Source organism: Orcinus orca, chromosome 1 (genome assembly GCF_937001465.1).
Source record: "Orcinus orca chromosome 1, mOrcOrc1.1, whole genome shotgun sequence".
NCBI classification, from domain to species: Eukaryota; Metazoa; Chordata; class Mammalia; order Artiodactyla; family Delphinidae; genus Orcinus; species Orcinus orca.
Window position 1 is genome coordinate 41,287,010 of NC_064559.1, and position 18,990 is coordinate 41,305,999.

Here is an 18,990-nt window from a genome sequence, read left to right on the forward strand (position 1 = left end):
TCTGAACATGACCCAATAGGCCTTTTTTTTTGGCCCTGATCGTGGTTGGCAAGGCCCTTCTTTGTAGGGGATTTAACCCTCCTGACGTCATTCTCATGAGTTTGTGTCTCTCTTTGAATTCCCCTCTTAGCTTCTGAGTTTCTCCTCCCAGCTCTAGTAGCCAGGCTGGGCAAGGACCAACATAAATGTTTCATTCGTTCAGGACACTAATGTCTATTTTATGTTTACTGGGCTCACAGTGGAAAATGTAGGGGAAACAATCTTAAGCCCTTCCAGAAGGGCTGAGGCAGAAGTAAGGGATTAGATTTCAAATGTTCATCCAAGAATCCATCAAGGACTGACATTCTTCAGGCAAAAGTGGAATAAATCAGCTACCTTTGCTGCTGCCACCCCTCTCTTGTCAACTCCAGCCCCTGAGGGCACTCTTCAGCTCCATCCCCACTCCTCTTCATGGATTTGCAGCCTCCCTGCCTACTGGTTCTGCATACTTCCTACTCCCTTTGCTGTCAAACATTTTCATTTTTTACTTGCCTGCGACTGAGTCATAAGACATCTTCTCCAGGGATCACCATATTTTATGCTTTTTCTTGTATCATATTGCAACATAAAAAGTTTTGTCCAATGGACATTAAGAAAACAGAGAGCTCTTTTCAGCTCTGCAATCACATCATGCCCAAGGGCTCTTCACTGAAGAGATATAATAATCTAGCACAGGAGGAGAAAGGACCCAAGCCCAACACTCTCATTGTATAGATGAGGAAACCAAGAAAACAGTGAAGTCAAGCAGCTTTCCAAAGGTCACACAGCAGTAATTGCCAGAACAGGAAAAATGGCACCTTCATTCAGTGAGGAAGGAGTCCATGAACGGTACATTTTAGGAAGGGCTCTGCCTGTCAGAGGTGCTAATTTCTGCATACTACCTAGGAGTACTACTCTGATCGATTGTTTATAGAAGTAGACATATCCTTATTAGTCAGGCCTCTTTTACCCACTACTACTCCACCAGGGGTCAAGACCAAGCCCTCGTTGCCCTTTTTAACTAGATCACGAACAGCATAATCCAGGTTCCAGTCCACTTGGTTCCAGAACTTACAAGTTGTCTGACCTTAAAAACACCATTTAACTGCTGTATCCGTGGTTCTCCAGCCTGGCCTTGCTCCCACACCTGTGGGGCAAGGAAAAGCACACAGGATCTCTGAGGGAGAGAGAGCCCTTTGTACCATGAGTTGTTCTCCCTCCTTCCTGTGCACTGGGATCCTCTATGGAGCTTGAAATTGGAGGAGGGGGTATGGTGGTGGAGCAGGGATGGGGGGGATGAGGGTGGGACCTGGTGACTGGGAAGATTTTATTTTATTTTTTTTGGAGTAAAATTGCTTTACAATGTTGTATTAGTTTCTGCTGTACAGTGAAGTGAACCAGCTGTATGTCTACCTATATCCCCTCCCTCTTGGACCTCCCTCCCATCCCCCTCCATCCCACCCATCTAGGTCGTCACAGAGCACGGAGCTGAGCTCCCTGTGCTATACAGCAGGTTCCCACCATCTGTTTTACTCACGGTAGTGTATTTATGTCAAACCTAATCTCCCGATTCGTCCCACCCTCCCCTTCCCCCCCGTGTCCACAGGTCCATTCTCTACGTCTATGTCTCTATTCCTGCCCTACAAGTAGGTTCACCTGTACCATTTTTCTAGATTCCACATATATGAATTAATATACGATATTTGGTTTTCTCTTTCTGGCTTACTTCACTCTATATGACAGACTCTAGGTCCAACCACATCTCTACAAATGACCCAATTTCATTCCTTTTTATGACTAATATTCCATTGTATATATGTACAACATCTTCTTTATCCATTCACTTATCATTGGGCATTTAGGTTGTTCCCATGTCCTGGGTATTGTAAATAGTGCTGCAGTGAACATTGGAGTACATGTGTCCTTTTGAATTATGGTTTTCTCAGGGTATATGCCCAGTAGTGGGATTGCTGGGCCATATGGTAGCTCTATTTTTAGTTTTTTAAGGAACCTCCATACTGTTCTCCATAGTGGCTGTATTAATTTACATTCCCACCAACAGTGCAAAAGGGTTCCCTTTTCTCCACACCCTCTCCAGCACTTACTGTTTGTAGATTTTTTGATGATGGTCACTCTGACCAGTGTGAGGTGATACCTCATTGTAGTTTTGATTTGCATTTCTCTAATAATTAGTGATGTTGAGCATGTTTTCATGTGCCCCTTGGCCATCTGTACGTCTTCTTTTTATTTAAGCTCCATAAGTGATTTTGATGCACAGTCAAGTGAGGAAACCACTGACAAAGTATAAAAGACAAATAGGAGAGGAGAAATAAATTACACTGTTAGCTAAAAAGAAGTCTTAGAATTATCTGCACATTTTAAACTCTGTTTAGAGTTGATAACTAATTGTCTGCCTTTTTCAGGGCACTCAAAACGCTAATCTCAGGTTCCTTTCCTTCTAGAAAAGATGTGTATGACTTCAGTGACATTTCTCTTACCTTGCAGTCTACACACACACCATGAATCATCTCCACCTGCCTCTGTGCTGAAGTCAGATTCTATGTCAGGTCTTTTATCCTTTGACCACTGAGTAATCACTCTGGCCCCAGTCTGTTCTTTCAGGTCCAGGAAAACAATCTGATTAGGCTCTGGAAAATGGATTCACAGTGGCCCAAATCTCCACAGGTGCTCTATAAACCCGACTGCTAATGTTCTGCTTGGGAATAGCTGTCAGAGTCCTAGCTCTCCTTTTTAAATAACTGAGTGGCCTTGAGCAAATTGCTCAATCTCTAGGTCTCCGAGATGATTATTATTACCTGCTCGTCACGCTTTACAAGGTAGTATTTCCTTCCTTATAGCAGTTCTCTTCGGAGTACCAGTGCAGTGTAATCAGAAACTTGCTGCAGTGGCCTTAACATTAAAGAAAATGGGTAGGAATGAGAAGCATAAATTTGAAGAGCATTTCATTCAGCCCCTAAGACACCAAGGTAGACCCTGTTACTTCTGTCTGCCCAGCACCTCCTTCCCCTCTTCTGGGGACAGAGCCTCCTTCCTTGGGGGAACCGCTTCTTTCTCCCTCCATACGGTTCCGGGCCGCTGATCCAAGCGCCCTGGACTGTTCCTCTGGGGCCACAGGGGTGGACACGTGACCCCAGCTTAACCGTAACCGTAACAACAGCCCACTCATCCGGCCACAGCAATTGGTCTGAGGATTCGTCTAAGGACCAACTCCCTCCCTCCTCCCTTAAAAAATCAGGGATTTTTCTAAATGAAGCTGGTGGGGAAACTCTTCTTTCTGGTCAAATTGCTATATAACTGTGACACCAGAGCTGCCACATAAGAAGGATGGGAGGATGAGGCCACCATCCAGAGGTGAGGCTGTGAGAGACAGACATGGAAACAAGGAAAGAGAGTATGTTTTATGGTGTTAAGTTCCCTCCGATTAACTCTTTTTAAAAAAATAAATTTATTTATTTATTTATTTTTGGCTGCGTTGGGTCTTCGTTGCTGCACGCGGGCTTTCTCTAGTTGTGGCGAGAGGGGGCTACTCTTCGTTGCGGTGCGTGGGCTTCTCATTGCGGTGGCTTCTCTTGTTGTGGAGCATGGGCTCTAGGCGTACGGGCTTCAGTAGTTGTGGCACACGGGCTCAGTAGTTGTGGCTCACGGGCTCTAGAGCGCAGGCTTGGTAGCTGTGGCGCATGGGCTTAGTTGCTCCACGGCATGTGGGATGTTTCCGGACCAGGGCTCGAACCCGTGACCCCTGCATTGGTAGGCGGATTCTTAGCCACCGCGCCAGCAGGGAAGTCCCCCTCTGATTAATTCTTAATCCAAAGAATTCTTTGGATTCTTTGAGCTACCCCAATATTTCCACCCCGCAAAGCCTCAAAGCCTCTTTTTCACTTAAGCCAGTTTTAGAATTTCTGTCACTTGCAACCCAGAGTCTTGATGAACAGAAATACTCTGACAGCTTTCCTCTCTACCATACACTTTTTGAAACTTCAAAAATGTGAGGCTCTGTGTATCGGTGAGCTGAGTGTGCTCTTGTCTTTCCTAGATCAGCGTTGGAAGGTTCTGGTGTAATATTTCCCAGCACCCCCTTCTCTGTGAGAAGTTGGCCAAAAGGGAAGTTGCATGTGGGTGGTGGCGGTGAAACAGCAGCCATCACGCTCTGAAGGCCACTGTTGGCTGGAGCTGGTGAGGGACACACCAAGAGGCAGCCAGGCTCGTGTGTGTCCCTGCTCTTCCCCGCTCCAGTGTGACTGCCGGCCCTGCTGACCAACAGTGACGCCCCCATATACCATGAGATGCTTTGCTGCAAACTCACAGAGGCAGTAGCTACAAAGAGCCACGTCCTTCCAAAGATTGCACCCCAGCCCCTTGGTGGCCCCAGTCCAGCAGCCAGCCCTGCCTTGCTCTTCCTTGTAAGCTCTGCTTTGTTCACCCGCACCATGGCTGGTGAATGACTTTTCGGTGATCCTTCACCGAACTTTCAGAAGAAAGAAAGAACTTTCAGTTCTTTACTTGCCCAGCTCCTCCCACAATTGTGTATGATCTAATTCTTATAGTATTAATAAATTCCTTATTCCATAAGACTCATAGTGGTTCTGCTTCCATAACTTAACCCTAAGACAAATGTCATTGGGTGAACCCTAAGGAGCTCCCCACTTCCTTTCTTTGCTTCAAGCCCACACCCAGTCCTCCTGTCTCCATGGTGCTGCTCCCCTCTGGTTGCTCATCTTTCCACACCTCCATGTGTTCATGGGAAGATCTGATCCTGTTCCTGCTCATCTTACCATTGTGTTATTTGCTGTCTCAAGCTACTCTTGCCTGTGGCCTCTGCCTGCTTCACTTTTACACTATTTCCTACTCTCCAGTTCAATCACAAGACTGTCTGGCAGGTGGCCTGGAGATTTAACACAGACTGGCATCCAGCTAAGGCGAAAGCCAGGACGTCCTGCCCAGAGCCTCCCCCTACTGATTTCCAGTTAGGAAATGTCATTAGAGAAGGAAATAAATACCTTCAATGAGAACTTAATGGACACTCTGTGTTGCCCACAGATGCCAAAAAAAATATTTAAAAAAATGAATTAACATAGCAGAAACTATTTGATGTGAAAATTATCAGGGAATATTTAAAAAATCAACATGGTATGCTGTTGGCCCATCGAATGCTCCATGAACAGCCCTGAAATTTCCACTGGGATGGGTTCAAGGTCTCTGCCAGTTCTGTGATAATGGCTCAAAGACCAGAGCTATTAACCCCAGCCTGGCCATTGCTCAATATGCGACCCTGGTTGAGTCAGCTGGTCTACATGGATTAATGAAGTAGACAGAGAAAGATTTAAGAATCATGGTATCTCAGGCTTGGAAGCAACATGAGGAGTTATCCCTAATTCAGGCAGCTGACCCTTGCTTATCTCCAGCCAACCCCTCTGGCTTTGCTCGACTCCTCCCTCAACTGGGGCCCTGTGGCCATGTACCACTGTCCCATCACTGCAGGCAAAGGCTGGGGATGGTGACTTAGGCCTCTGTTGGGACTCTGTCCAAGAGTTGGGACAACTGTCTAACAGTGGAATTTTCTCCATACTTATTTAGGCACCTTAAATTTTTAAAAGAACACTCCTGCCCAGTTTGACGTGAGACATGGACAGCAGGAGAGGACTGAGAGAACTGGAACGTGCAAGAGGAAGAAGGATGTATTACAAACAAGAATCAAGCAAGTAGCTGCTGGTACTGGGCATCTAATACTTCCTACATACTTTATATCTGTGTTGACATTTAATCCTCACAACACCTCTATGAGGTAGTGGTGTTTTCTCCAATTTACAAATGAAAGAATTGAGACCCAGTGATCTCCAGCAATGTGCCTTGAATTGCACAATGGTAAGTGGCAGATTTGGGATGCCAGACACTTTGGGGTGACCCCGACCTCTGTTCTTTTTCCATGTATAATCCTATCCCTCTCTACCCATCTCTCAGTCATGCTTGATTAAGGGGCTTTTCCAGGTTTCTGGTCAGAAGGAAATTGGAAGCCAACACATCATATCATTATATCATCTATCATCCCATATCATATGTCATGTCATGTCCTATCATATCACATCCATGGTTGGCTGGGTAAATTTATGATTAAACAATGCAGTTTTCTTTCAGCCACACAGATTTAGTGTTTCGCACCTCTTCCTTTTGTCGTCTACATACATTCCCCAGGTGTATAACTCCTCTGGGTATTTGGACTGGGTGGATTCTGCCAGGCCAATGAAATCAAGGTCAGGTGACCTGACCAGGTAAACCAGGTGAGCAGTGGCCTTTACTTGACGTTGGCTTGACAAGGTTTATTTGGTTGTCCTACACATCACACCTGTCCTACATCTGTCCTCAGAACCTCCTGGAGAGCCATGGGCAGCCAGCAGAGCCCTGACTACAGCCTACATTAGAAAACAACTTGCCCTAGTCCGTTTGTGGCAAAGCTGGTCCCAGAGGCCAAGTTCCCTGACTCTCGTTGCATGTTTAAATGCTTCTTTCATGTATATATAGGATGAAGCTTTACCCATGCCTAATGCTGATTTCCAGAGCAGGGTTGAGGGCTTTAGCCACCCCCTCTTCACCTCCACCAGCACCCCATGCCCACACACATTCACCTCCTTCTTTCTTATGAATAGCTGATGTTTTCCCAGTTCAGATAAAGTCCTATGCAAACATGGCAAGCAGGTTCTCAAGCCCACTTTCAACCATCAAGGTTCCTGGGTAGAAACTGGAGCCACTAGCACATGTGCCTGTCTCTTCCAGGAGCCACCATTATTTTGCTTTGTAGATTCTGCCCTTCTTCCTGTCAGAGCCATGTTTAAACATCGTTTTCCACTCCAGGATGACCAGGTTGTTATGGTGACTTTGTTTTTCATAGACACAGTGCATCTGGCTGGTTTTCCCAAGTTTCTGACCAGAGGTAGCAACGGCGGGTCAAGGTGTGGCCCAGATGACTTTTCAGCTATATAGATTTTAGAAGCAAAAGTGGCCATGAAATTTCCATTATCTAGAGACCTGTCTTCATCCTACAGAGAATGAAAAGAACTGAGATTTGCTAAGGCCAGTTCTTTGCTTCTTTTATGCAGAAGGGATGCGGAAGCAATGGCCACTATGCCCGAGAACCCAGCAAATGGGCTGGGCTCACTCCAGCAGGGAAATTTCACCGAAGTGAGAACACCTGAGGGAAAACACCGGCCCACCCACCACGATCAAATGAACTCTCCAGCGGTAGGCTGGCATGGGCTCCCCTCTCCCAGGGGTTGTTGATTGCTCAGGTTTTACAATCCTCAAGCCCTGTGCCAAGGAGCTTTTGTGGTTTAAACCAATGTGCTTCTGGGAATAAGTGCCCTTATTATTCCTAGTTCATATTATTTGCCGTGCTCTTATACCACGGTGACATAATACCCTTTGAGCAGCTGTGCAATAAGAGTCCTTTCAGGATCCTCTAAGAGCTTTCTAATTAGGACCACAACCACACGACGGACAGAGAAACTGAAGACCAGAGACAGGGATGACAAAGCTTCACCTTGGTCACAAAGGAGTCCAGCCCAGTTCTGACTCCTACTCGGAGGCTGTAGGGTCAGGGCTAGGCCACTAGTTTAGGAAGGGCACCTCTGCAACATTGGCTGCAGAATTATTAGGCTGCCTGAGTGCTGGGTCCTTTGTAGTAGGGTCACCTAAGTAGTTGAGTTATTGAGTTGAGGACCAGAAATATCCAGCATTAGTTATGCAATAGCTCTTGAGTTTACAGTTAGTTCTCAGTGGCTAGGCTCCTAGGACCAGTTAACTCTATTAAGGCTAGGTCATTAGAAACTGAATTCTGCATTAAGTAATTCAACTCAAATGACTGCCTACTATGTTCCAGGCACCATGCTGGACAGCAGGCATGCAAAGATGAACTCCCAATCCTCCCGTTGGATGTTCACAGTTTAGACAGAAGGCGAGATAGCTACGTACACAGGGAGATACACATAAGCAGAGAGTAGACCAGAAAGCTAGGGTAGCACCCAACTCTGTGTGGGCTTTCAGGGAAAGTTTCTTGGAGAGGAGGACTTTCAACCTGGGTAAATCTACAGAGATGGACTGAGCTTGCTAAGCAGAACCATGGGGGAGAAGAAGCATCGCACACTGAATGCCAAGTGCCACAAGGGTGCAGAGGTGTGAGATGCACTGGGGTTCAGGAAACAATGAGAATGTCAACACGTCTAAAGCGGCAGCCATGGTTATCTCACTGTTCTTTCTCTTCTGTTTTTATAGCCAAAACGCTATCCCTTTTTACTCTCAATGTCTTATTTTGGATGTTAAAAAGACTGAACATTGGGTTGTTTTGTCTTTGCGTATTGCTTTAACCCTCCACTTCTCCTTAGGGCACTGTGGATGTCTCTGACTAGGGAAAGATCACAAACTGGGGAATGTCCAAAAGAAAAGCAGAAAGATGAATATTTCACTGCATTATAAGGACGTAAGGGCAGCTCAGGGAACCTTGGACAGGAACTCAGCTGGGCTGTCCTTTTTTACTGTTTGTATGTATAGCAAAAAACATGGTCTTGGATGACTCCCAAGGTTACCTGTCACAGGTCCAGCCATCCAAAGGGAGTCTGTGGTCCAAAGCTCGCAGGGTAGAAGTATAAAGGAAAGCAGATGAGGGGTGGGGGGTGGGGGGAAAACATGAGCTGGCCGGCAATCTAACAGGTGACCCGCAGAGGAGTGAAAGCATCAGCGTGGCCCTCTCTGAGTCTGATTTGCGCCTGGCTCTGGATTGGAGTGGTGAGAATCCAAAGCCACCTCTGCCTTCCTCTCCTTGCCTTTGTCTTCCTTGGCATCTTACGTTGCCCACTCCACCTCCCACAGGGTCTTTCAGGCAGCTCTTTATACACGAGCTCAGTCCATGAGAAGGACAATGGAGTGGACTGCTCAAGTCTCACCTGAGTGCGACTGGCACCCCAGCACCTTGGCACTGTGGACAAACATGGATCAAGCTGACACACATGACAACCACCAACCAAAGCTTCCAGAGAGCAGGGACTCTACCTGCTGCAGTGTTTGCATATAACAGGTGCTCAATCAGTCCTTGAAAAAGAAAGGCAGGGAGAGAGAAAGGGAAGGAGGGAGGAAGGTGCCCCCAAAAAAGCTGGCTGGCAACAGTGAAACCCAAATCACCCAAAGCAACAACATAGTCCACATTCTGATCAAGAGAAGGCTGGTGCAGGAGGAATGTGAAGGTGACTCTAAAGAAAAAGACAGATAACGGGAATTCCCTGGCAGTCCAGTGGTTAGGATTCTGGGCTTTCACTGCCGGGGTCCTGGGTTCCATCCCTGGGAAACTAAGATCCTCTAAGCTGCGCGGCTGGAAAAAACATAACAAAACAAAAAACGGATGAACAGGCCTTTTATTTAAATTTTTACTTTCTTGCAAGTCTAGGCTCTGGTTCCCTCCCTACTGCCTCAGACCTCAGATCAGAACCTGAGCTGCACTCCAGGCCCCCCACAATGGCAGTGGTGTGTGCTCCTGCCTTGACACTGCTTGCAGCTCAGAAATAGTAGGTGAACACTGAGTCAGTAGGCAGACCAGCTGGGACTGCTCCACACAGGGATGTGAACCAGGGCTGGGGGCTGGAGAATAGTCACGAGGGGTGGGACGGCGGAGGGAGCCGTTTTTTCTCATCAGCGGGACATGGTCACATTAGCCACTACATGTCCACCTTTATGCTGACTCCGAGGGCCAGGCAGGCTAACTGCTCCACACAAGATTGAACATGATACAGGTCATGGAGGAACCCTGGGCTTGGCTGGAGAATCAGAACACGGAGGGATCGACAAGGGTTTCAGTGATGGAAAAGAGTTTTCAGGTGGTGGGAAAATATGAACAAAGTCACGATGGTGAGAGTGTGCAAACCAAGCTCGTGGGATGCCCAGGAAGCTAGTTTTATTACAGGCTGGGATACACACAGAGATGGGGTGAGAGGTGAGGCCTGGCTGCCACGCTGGAGTCTCACTGTGGAGGGTTTTAAATGATATACTGAAGAATTCAGGCTGTATAGGGAACCCAATGGGAATTATGATTTTGGACCAGATGAGTGAACTGGGAAGCAGTGGGAATAAGGATTACTCAGAGGAGGCAGACACTAGCAGCAGGAAAAACAGGAAGTGAAAGTGATATTCCAGGAAGATATAATGAGGCTGTGAACTAGGGTGACGGTAGTGGCAACAGGAAGGAGGCAACACTGTGAAGGACAGTCCCCCATCCTCCAAAGTAGGCCAGCTCTTCTCCCTGCCTAGACACATATCTCATACACACACAGAGACACACTTAGGAGGCGAGAGAAAACATAACCTCTTCACCACCCCCCTCCTCTCAGCTGTCAATTTTTGTCCCTTGAAGTCCTCAAACCTGGGACATCATCATTAAGGCAGAGATGATCTGAAACATTACTGTTTTAGGAAGCTGACGTTTCTTTCCCCAGGGTTCTCTGGGCCACCAGGCCACGCTGGCCACTCCACCACTGACACGGAAGGCAAGCAACGTTTGGTGGGCCCGCCAGTAGCCGGCTTTGTGCATGTATTATTACCTTTAATCCTCACAACTCTTCAACAGGCAGGTATTAGCCCCATTTCACAGACGAAGAAGCCAAGGCTCACAGAGATTTTATGAGAGTAAATAGAGACTCGGAGAACAGCCAGGGGGCTGACGTGGGGTGTGGGACAGTGGACACAGGTGTTTGTTCCCATTAACAGGACATGGTAATTTTAGCCACCATTTGTCCACATTCATGTCAACCCCAAGAGTCAGGCAGCAGAACATACACGAGACTGGATTTGATACTGGTCATAGAGGGAGACGGAGCACCATGTCTGGTTGGAGTAATCAGGGCCAGGGTTTCTGCTGGGTCTGGAGGGGCAGATGGGTTTTTCAATGTGGTGTAGCTGGGGTCAGGGGAGGCTGCATTCTGCCTAAAGCTATTTCCCTATGACCAAGGCTCTGGGGAGCTTTCTATACCCTCAAACACAGAATTGAAGCAGGAGGTTAAGACTGCCGTGAGGGGTTTAGCTGGGATGTAAGGAAAGGTTTAGTGAACTGGGAAGATGGTTAGATTCCAAAGGAGCAGACTTTCAGGCTGAGAGAGCTTTTCCAAAGGCCACACAGGAAACAGCAGCGACTCTGATCTGGATGGTCCCGTCTAAACACATTCCTCTCCACTTTCACTGGAGAAAATGATCAACTACCAAGGAAGCTAAGGCCGCCCTGGCATAATCAAGGCCAGGGCGGGTTTCCCACAGCCTGTGCAAAAACAAGCAGTGGCATGGCCGTGAACCCAGGGAACTTGTCTATGACTGTATTCCCAGTTCCTGGTACCCTGTACGTGTTCAATCAACATTTGGTGAAGAATAAAAGATCACCTGTTTCCAAAATTGTTTGTGTCCTTGTTGGCTGTGCCTTTTGCACAGATCTGAGAAATCTGAGCTCACAAACGCCTGCTCAGACGAATGGACAAATGCTGACTGAGCTACAGTGCCCTGTGATGTCAGTTGAGTTACCTTGGTGCTTAGGATGAAGGAAAAGTGCTTTCCATCAGCTAACCTGGTCAGCATGCAGGGGAGAGAGGCAGGGGGAGGCGGTGCTTGGGGGAGACGCGTGGGCCCCCTCCTGCACCAAGGGCCCTCAAGGAGATTCCAGACGTGCTTACTCCCTGAGAGAGACAACTCTAGGCAGGGCTAATACTCTCTTGAGCATCCCGGGGGACACTGTAACCACTAAGTAGGACAGATATGATCTTGCTTAAGTGATTCTGTGATTACAGTCATTTCTCCCTAATGCCCTGATACCTTGAAACGTGACATTGAGGGGTTCGTGTCCTCCAACGGCCTGGCCAGAAGCAGTAGTTTCTGCAACAGGAGACAATATTTAATTCTGAGTGTAAGCTCCTATCCCCTCAAGGCTAAATACTGACTTCACACTTTAGGAGTGTACCTTTTTTCCAAATGCTCTTTTGTTCCTCTCTGGCTTCCAAGTAGTAGCTACCCAACTGTCTCTGCTTATGTCAAAAAGAGGCTCTCTGAGGAGGAAAGGACACTGCATTTGAAGTGCTGGAAAAGGAGAAAATGCCACATGACGGCCAGTTTTCTAATTACCTAAGAGCCTGTCCTGTTACATATAAGGGGGGTGCTACTAGAATTTCAGAAATGGCATCTTTTGTGCTCTGTCAACAGCTTTTATAAAGCCCTCTCCACATTCTCTAAAAATAGGTCTTTTCTGTCAAATGAGACGGCAAGTTGCTTGAGGGGTCTCCCTGTCAGTTTCCTTTTGCATTTCTCACCCCAGTTCAGGGCCCGGCATTGTCAGGAAAGCCCCTCTCCCCAACTTGCACTTCTACAGTAGCCTTTTCATCTGCCTCTCCTGTCAAGTGGGAGAAGGGGCTGGGGGGATTTCAGAACTAACCCTCCTAATCACAGGACCGGCTGCCTTTGCTAGGTGGGAGGGGAAAGCAAGGATGGGGGACACAAGTGTTAACAAGTCGCCATCACTTTGCTCATCTCTTAAGTGTGAGACGACACATAAACAGAAAGCATCTTTAGCCTCACTGCTTCCAATGGGGGAGCTGGGGGTGGGAGTGGTAGAAATTGAGGCAGCCTGGCCTACTTTCACTTTCCATGATCTTAGGAAACAGGAAAAGCAAACACTGGTATCTTCTCATAATTCCTCAGTCTAACTCAGTTCTATTTTACTTGTCACAGTCTTCTGTTTTAAATTTCTTTCTTTAAAATACAAATAAGCCACAAATAAGCTTCATCAAAATCCACAAACGAAATCTCCCGAGAAAACCAAAAGGTAGAAAGTATTTCTTCTCTGCTTACGATCTGAATTTTGAGGGTACTGGGTAGATGTTCATTTTCCTGATTGTTCTGATTCATTTGGTATTATCTCACATTTATAATTTTATTAAGAAAAAATTATCTGGAAACAACAATAAAAAGATTTTTAGTCTCAGTTTGCCAGCTAAGTATCACTAGACAAAAGCTAGACCCGTAGTCATGATCTATGAAGAAGACAATCCCCAAACTCATTTCACCAAGTCTCAATCTTTAACTAGACCTAAATAATAAGCAAAGAACGCAATTATTGCACAACAAACTGGACTGTGCAGGAGAGAACTGCTCTGGGAGAGATTAGCAAGTAAGCAGGAGGATAAGGGAAAAGATATAGACTGAAAAGATATTTTGTAACTGTAGTAGATTTGAAATAAGTAAATTTACATTTCGCATTCTTCATTATACTGTGAAAATCAATGACTCCAGATCTTGGTATGTTATTTAAGAAAAAAAACATGACTTACACTGTTTAAATCTGTTACAATTAAACATCAAATTGCTCATAGAGTGAGTAGACTGGGAGGCACCACAGGATAGTGGACTAATGCCAGTTAAGCCAATAAAATACACAGCCCATGGAAAGGTCTTTGTGTTCCTGGGCAAGAAATGGAAAGGAAGACCACAGCCTCCTGGAGTGCTGTTGGCAGGAAATCTAAGCCAATTCACCAGACTTTGGGACTTCTCAGTACTCCCATCATACTTTCACTGTTGGTGACTGATAAAACCTAAATCCAAGGGCACATTATAGAGAGAACAGGGCTAGGTGGTTGAGCAACACAGTACTGTATTATCTGAAGCAAAGCAAACACACGAACCCCCGATACCTTCCTTGTCATCCACACTCTTCCACGTGAAAGCTTTGGTGCATCAAATAACTCCAATGTAGACACCTTATCTAGAAACCTACTTAAGGACTATCTAGGTCCTAAGGTAGTAGTGAATCTCATTTCTTCACTTATTACTCTTGCACTGTCCAGTTCTACAGGCAGTAGCCACATGAGGCTATTTAAGTTTAACTGAATTAAAAGTAATAAACGATTCAGTTACTCTAGGCTTACTTTACATACTCAACAGCTCTATGTGGCTAGTGGCTATATTGGATAGTACAGACTTAGAACATTTCCATCATCTCAGAAAGTTCTGTCAGACAGCTCTGCATATACTCTGTATACCAGATGGCAGGGTCATCTTATTCTCAGTATACTGCTGGCATGTATTGGCACAAAAAGATCAAGTGACCTATCCAAGGATCCATGGCAAGTGAGTCGTATAAATAGAACTTAAACTGACATCTCTGGGACCCTAGACTGAAGATCTTGTTTGGCTGTTTTGTTCTTCTCTGAATCATATTTCAATGTGAAAAGTGACTGACAGCCTTCAGTTGCAAATTACCTGCTACCTTGGTGGGTTTGAGCCGGAAAGCCACATCACAAGATCTCTTAGTTTAAGTTGGACTACAATAGTACTTTAGTTTCTAAATAGTCAATATACTATGGCCGTTACTACTGAAGGTAATCAGTACTTTTGGAAAGTATTTTCATAATTTTCTTTGTACGTTTTTCTTTAAATATTTTAATTAAATAGGATTTCAGCACTGCAGTAGACAGAAATTCCATTTTGTTTAGGTCAACATTAAGCTATTTTGTTCTTAATCAAGGTACCCAAAATGAATATGAGGGAAGATAGCTTAAATGTGTGTTGACTAGCAGAGAAAAGGTAACTTTTATTTTGAATAAATAAAATGCTAAGGTTAAGAACTGATCTATGGACTTCCCTGGTCATGCAATGGTTAAGAATCCGCCTGCCAATGCAGGGGACATGGGTTCGATCCCTGGTCTGGGAAGATCCCAAATGCCGCGGAGCAACTAAGCCCGTGCGCCACAACTACTGAGCCTGCGCTCTAGAGCATGTGAGCTGCAACTACTGAGCCCACATGCTGCCACTACTGAAGCCCGCATGCTCTAGGGCCCATGCTCTGCAACAAGAGAAGCCACTGCAATGAGAAGCCCACACACCACAACGAAGAGCAGCCCCCGCTCGCTGCAACTAGAGAAAGCCCGCACACAGCAACAAAGACCCAACACAGCCAAAAAAATAAAATAAAATAAAATAAAATAACTTGTTAAAAAAAAAGAATTGATCTAACACTGTGAAAAAGAATACTAGGGAGGATAGTAATAGCGGTAATAATAACAGCAAACACTCATGTGTATCTGCTTACTATGTGCGAGGCACATTCTAACTGCTTTATATATATCAATTCTGTATTAACTTGCTTAATCCTCACACCTAACCCATGGAGCACTATTATGCTTCCTGATCTGGGGAATAAGGAAACTGAGGCATAGAGAGATTAAGTAGCTCATCCAAGGCCACAAAGTTAGGTAGAGTTAGGGTTTGGAACTGGACAGAGTGGCTCCAAAGGTTGGGCTTTTAGCCACCAGGTTATACTGCAAAGTCACTAAATACTGGGAAAAATCAGTCCTGTCTTCTTAAATCAATCAGCCAGTGCCCTTATTACTCATATTTCTAAAATCAGGGAACATGTTCACTTCATAATCAGTATGTTTATCTTTCTTTTCTGCATCTTTCCTTGAGTATTCTTTTCCTTTTCATTCATGAGTGTACTGTTGAAATTATAAACACAGTTTCCCCCCACCTCAAATAACTGTTTAACAGTCGATGCCAAAAATGCAGTAGATATTATACCAAAAATAAAATCAGTGTCCTAATTCCAGATCTAATGGACATCCTAAAATAAAATAGCCTTTTTTGCTTCGCAGAGTTACTTTTCACTCCAAACTGTTTGGATTTGTTTTTATTTTAATAATTCCTTTCCAATTTGTGCCAGGGGCTCTATAATATACCAAATCAATCAGTTTATAACTACAGCTATCAAAAGCCTATCTTTTAAGAACATAAAATACGGGAAGGTCTCAAAGTGAACTGGGGGAATTGGTGGTTTACAAAATTTGCTTCTTTTCAGACAATTCTGCCTTGAAACAGCACCAGAAACCTAAAATTAACATTGTAAAATTTCATTCTGAAAATAGCCACTTTAAAAGAAAAGAAAAGAAAAAAGATTTTTTCAATTTAAGAAAGAACTTTTTTTTTTTTGTCTTTAGTCTTTCAGATAACAAAACTCTAGACTGGAGTCAAGAGGTCCTGTCTAATCCAGTCATTTTACAGACAAAGAAACTTCCATCTACAGAGATGATGACACTTGCCCAGGTCACAGGGCTAACTCTTTGGAGCCTACAGTGGAACCTAGGCTTTCCGGTCAGCTCTTTCCACACCTGGTAGAAGGGCAAGAGGTCCTGCACACGTCCCCCACTACTCTCTAGCAATTCTTCCTAAGGCTTATGTTCCCAGATGTTGTCATGCCTGTGCACATCATGTACTGCGTACATCTGGACATCAACCACAGTGGACACTGTAGATTTACACACGTTTTATGACAATGCCCTGGCCACTGGCAGAAGAAGTGCTGTGCTGGGACAATAGCTCATGAAGCCAAGAGATCTTAGAGGGACACGAGTTGCCTGCCAATCTCTTTCACCCCTAGAGGCCACATTACACACACACACAAATCCCCCAAACTCATTTTTTTCCCTTTAAACTCTATCCCTCCTTTGAGCCAATGTCGACTTTAAAGAGAAAACGGCAAAACGAGCAAAGCAATTGAGAGATTTATTTTAAAAGGAAACTTCCAAGGAATGTGCCCTGCGCTTCACCTTGGGAGCAGTGTCTGCAATCCTGTGATCCCTGATGTCTAGAAATCATGACCCCGAAGCACTGAACAATCCCAAATCAAGAAAGAACAGTCAAATTACATGTAGTATACTGTGTTAAGAAAGTGTATTATTATTATATTTTATAATGGTTTTCAACCAGTATTGACATAGAGAAAAAGGGGGTTTTCTGGCTAACGAGAAAACTTCTATTCCCTGAGCATTCCAACTAACTGAGGGTGTATTATAAAGAGACTGCTGTTTCTAGACAATCAAGTTTAGCATTACCTAACTTGCCAAGAAGAATCTAAACCAATCAAAGGAAAAGATCTGCCCTCCTAACATTAAATGTGATTTTTTTCATTCTTAGAAACAATAAAAAAAGTCTGTATGACATAAAATTGCACATATATTAGAAAAAACAAATTATTAATTTCCAATCTTTCTATGTAATTGTTAGTTGCTTTTGGGTCAATTAAATACTAAAACAATAAATTACGATTGCTTTAGCAGAGAATAGATAGGTAAACGGTTGAAATAATACGGCAGGATGTTTCCTTTCTGCTAGACTGCAGGCTCTCATAATCCACAACACTGGAGGTTTCAGGGGACACTTTCAAGTCCAACTACGGGAGTACTCAGTTTCTACTACCCTGGGTAAACCCGGCACATACTGGTCAGAACTTCCAAAGGCCCAGCTCAGAATTAGAGGTCTATGTCAGGCAGCAAGTGATATATTTTGGTAGGAAAGCAGTCAAATTTACTAATTCAATGATCCCAATATGTGACTTTTCCTGAAAGAAAAAGAGAAGGCTCAGCAAAAATAAAAGTAATAATAGCAAAACAATGAAAGTGCTGAATAGGAGATGAAGGACTTGGTTTAAGAAGAAATAAGGGGAAAAAAATCTTTCTAGTTAGGAACCCAATGATTTCTCCAAGTAAATTTTTAAGAAAAATTTTTTTTCAGAATGTTCTATCACAGAAACCAATGAATAAACGGACTCCATATTCTAACTTTTGTACCTTTATCCATATGAAAAAGCAAACTATTTTCGCTAATTTGCTCAGTTCCTGGAAAGTCTGTAGTGCCTCTGTTGCACGGCTAAAACCGCGTGTAGGCATTTCGCTGCTGCTGCTGTTGTAACGGCTGCTGGACTTGCTGCTGCTGCAGGCGAATCTGCTGCGAATAAGGGTCTTCCAGGGATTTTACAAATATGGTGGTTCTGGGACCAGTCTTCCATACGATGCCGTTGGCGTCTTTCACGGAAGATTCCACTGTAATGTTGTGTGTGCCAAGGATAGCGAAGTTCAACAGGAATTGAGTACTGAAGTAATCATTATGAGGCTCAACCCTCTGCTCCATCTCATTGGTCATATTGTCAATGGGTATCTGGAACGAAAAAAATCGTGAAATAACAATAGCTAACGTTTACTGAGTGCATGCTGCGAGCCAGGACCTGTTTTAGGTGGTATTTAAATCTTTGCAAACAACCAAAAGGTAGGTACTAATATTATCCTTGTTTCACGAACGAGGAAGCTGAGGTGGGGAGGTTAACTAACTTCTCCAAGGTCATACAGCTAATGAGTGATGATGTTGGCATCTGATAACAAAACTCTAGACTGGAGTCAAGAGTCTGGCTAACTCCAGAGCCCGCACTCTTAATATCAGGTAACACTGCCTCCTCACTGGAAGGAGCTTGAGTAGAAGGAGCTTTCTCAGCCCCTCTGATGCTGGCCTTTCTGCCTTGGGAAGCAGTTCAGAACACGCCACCCCAAATACGCTGCTGTGGCACAGCGGTTATTTTGAGCTAAAGGCACTTGAAAAACAACAGGTACAGAAAGGGCTCTCTGACCTGCCCCTTTTTACCTAAAACATAAATCAAATTTTCCATGAGAAAGGTAAACCTCCCTGCACCAAAAAAGAGAAGACTATCACCAGAGACTGGGAATCGATGTTGAGATGGATCTGTACGAACCAACCTAAGAAAATAACCCGTGTCTTCCACTAGTCTCCCCCAATGCCCCAACAGATCTCCTAGTCATTTTACTTACTGTCCCTAGCCCCAAACCCTCTGTATTGCCATTTTGTCAGGAATTCATCATCTGTGTGACTAAAAGGTATCTAAGCTTTCTGTTCTGGTCACTTCTTCGGGTCTTCATCCTCCTGTGAAGACTCCCATATATATGTAAAATTCTAATAAAACTGGCATGCTTTTCTCCTGTTAATCTGCCTTAAGGTCAGTTCAATCTTAGGCCTAGCTGGAGACCCTAAGAGGGTAAAAGAGAAATTTCTCCTCCCCTCTCCTTGTTCACCCAACCCCAACTCCAATTCCCATCTTTCTTTAAC

At 44.7% G+C, this 18,990-nt stretch overlaps 1 protein-coding gene across 2 annotated transcripts in view; it reads right to left on the bottom strand.

Annotated features, from left to right (window-relative positions):
* Positions 1-3,487: 3,487 nt before the first annotated feature.
* Positions 3,488-18,990, bottom strand: part of INTS7 (integrator complex subunit 7) — a 112,165-nt gene continuing 96,662 nt past the window's right edge. For both annotated transcript variants that reach the window (XM_033438069.2, XM_004275273.4), the window contains one exon: positions 3,488-18,033. In XM_033438069.2, coding sequence (XP_033293960.1) covers positions 17,746-18,033 — 288 coding nt within the window. In that variant the 3' untranslated portion in view covers positions 3,488-17,745. The remainder of the gene's footprint in view (positions 18,034-18,990) is intronic.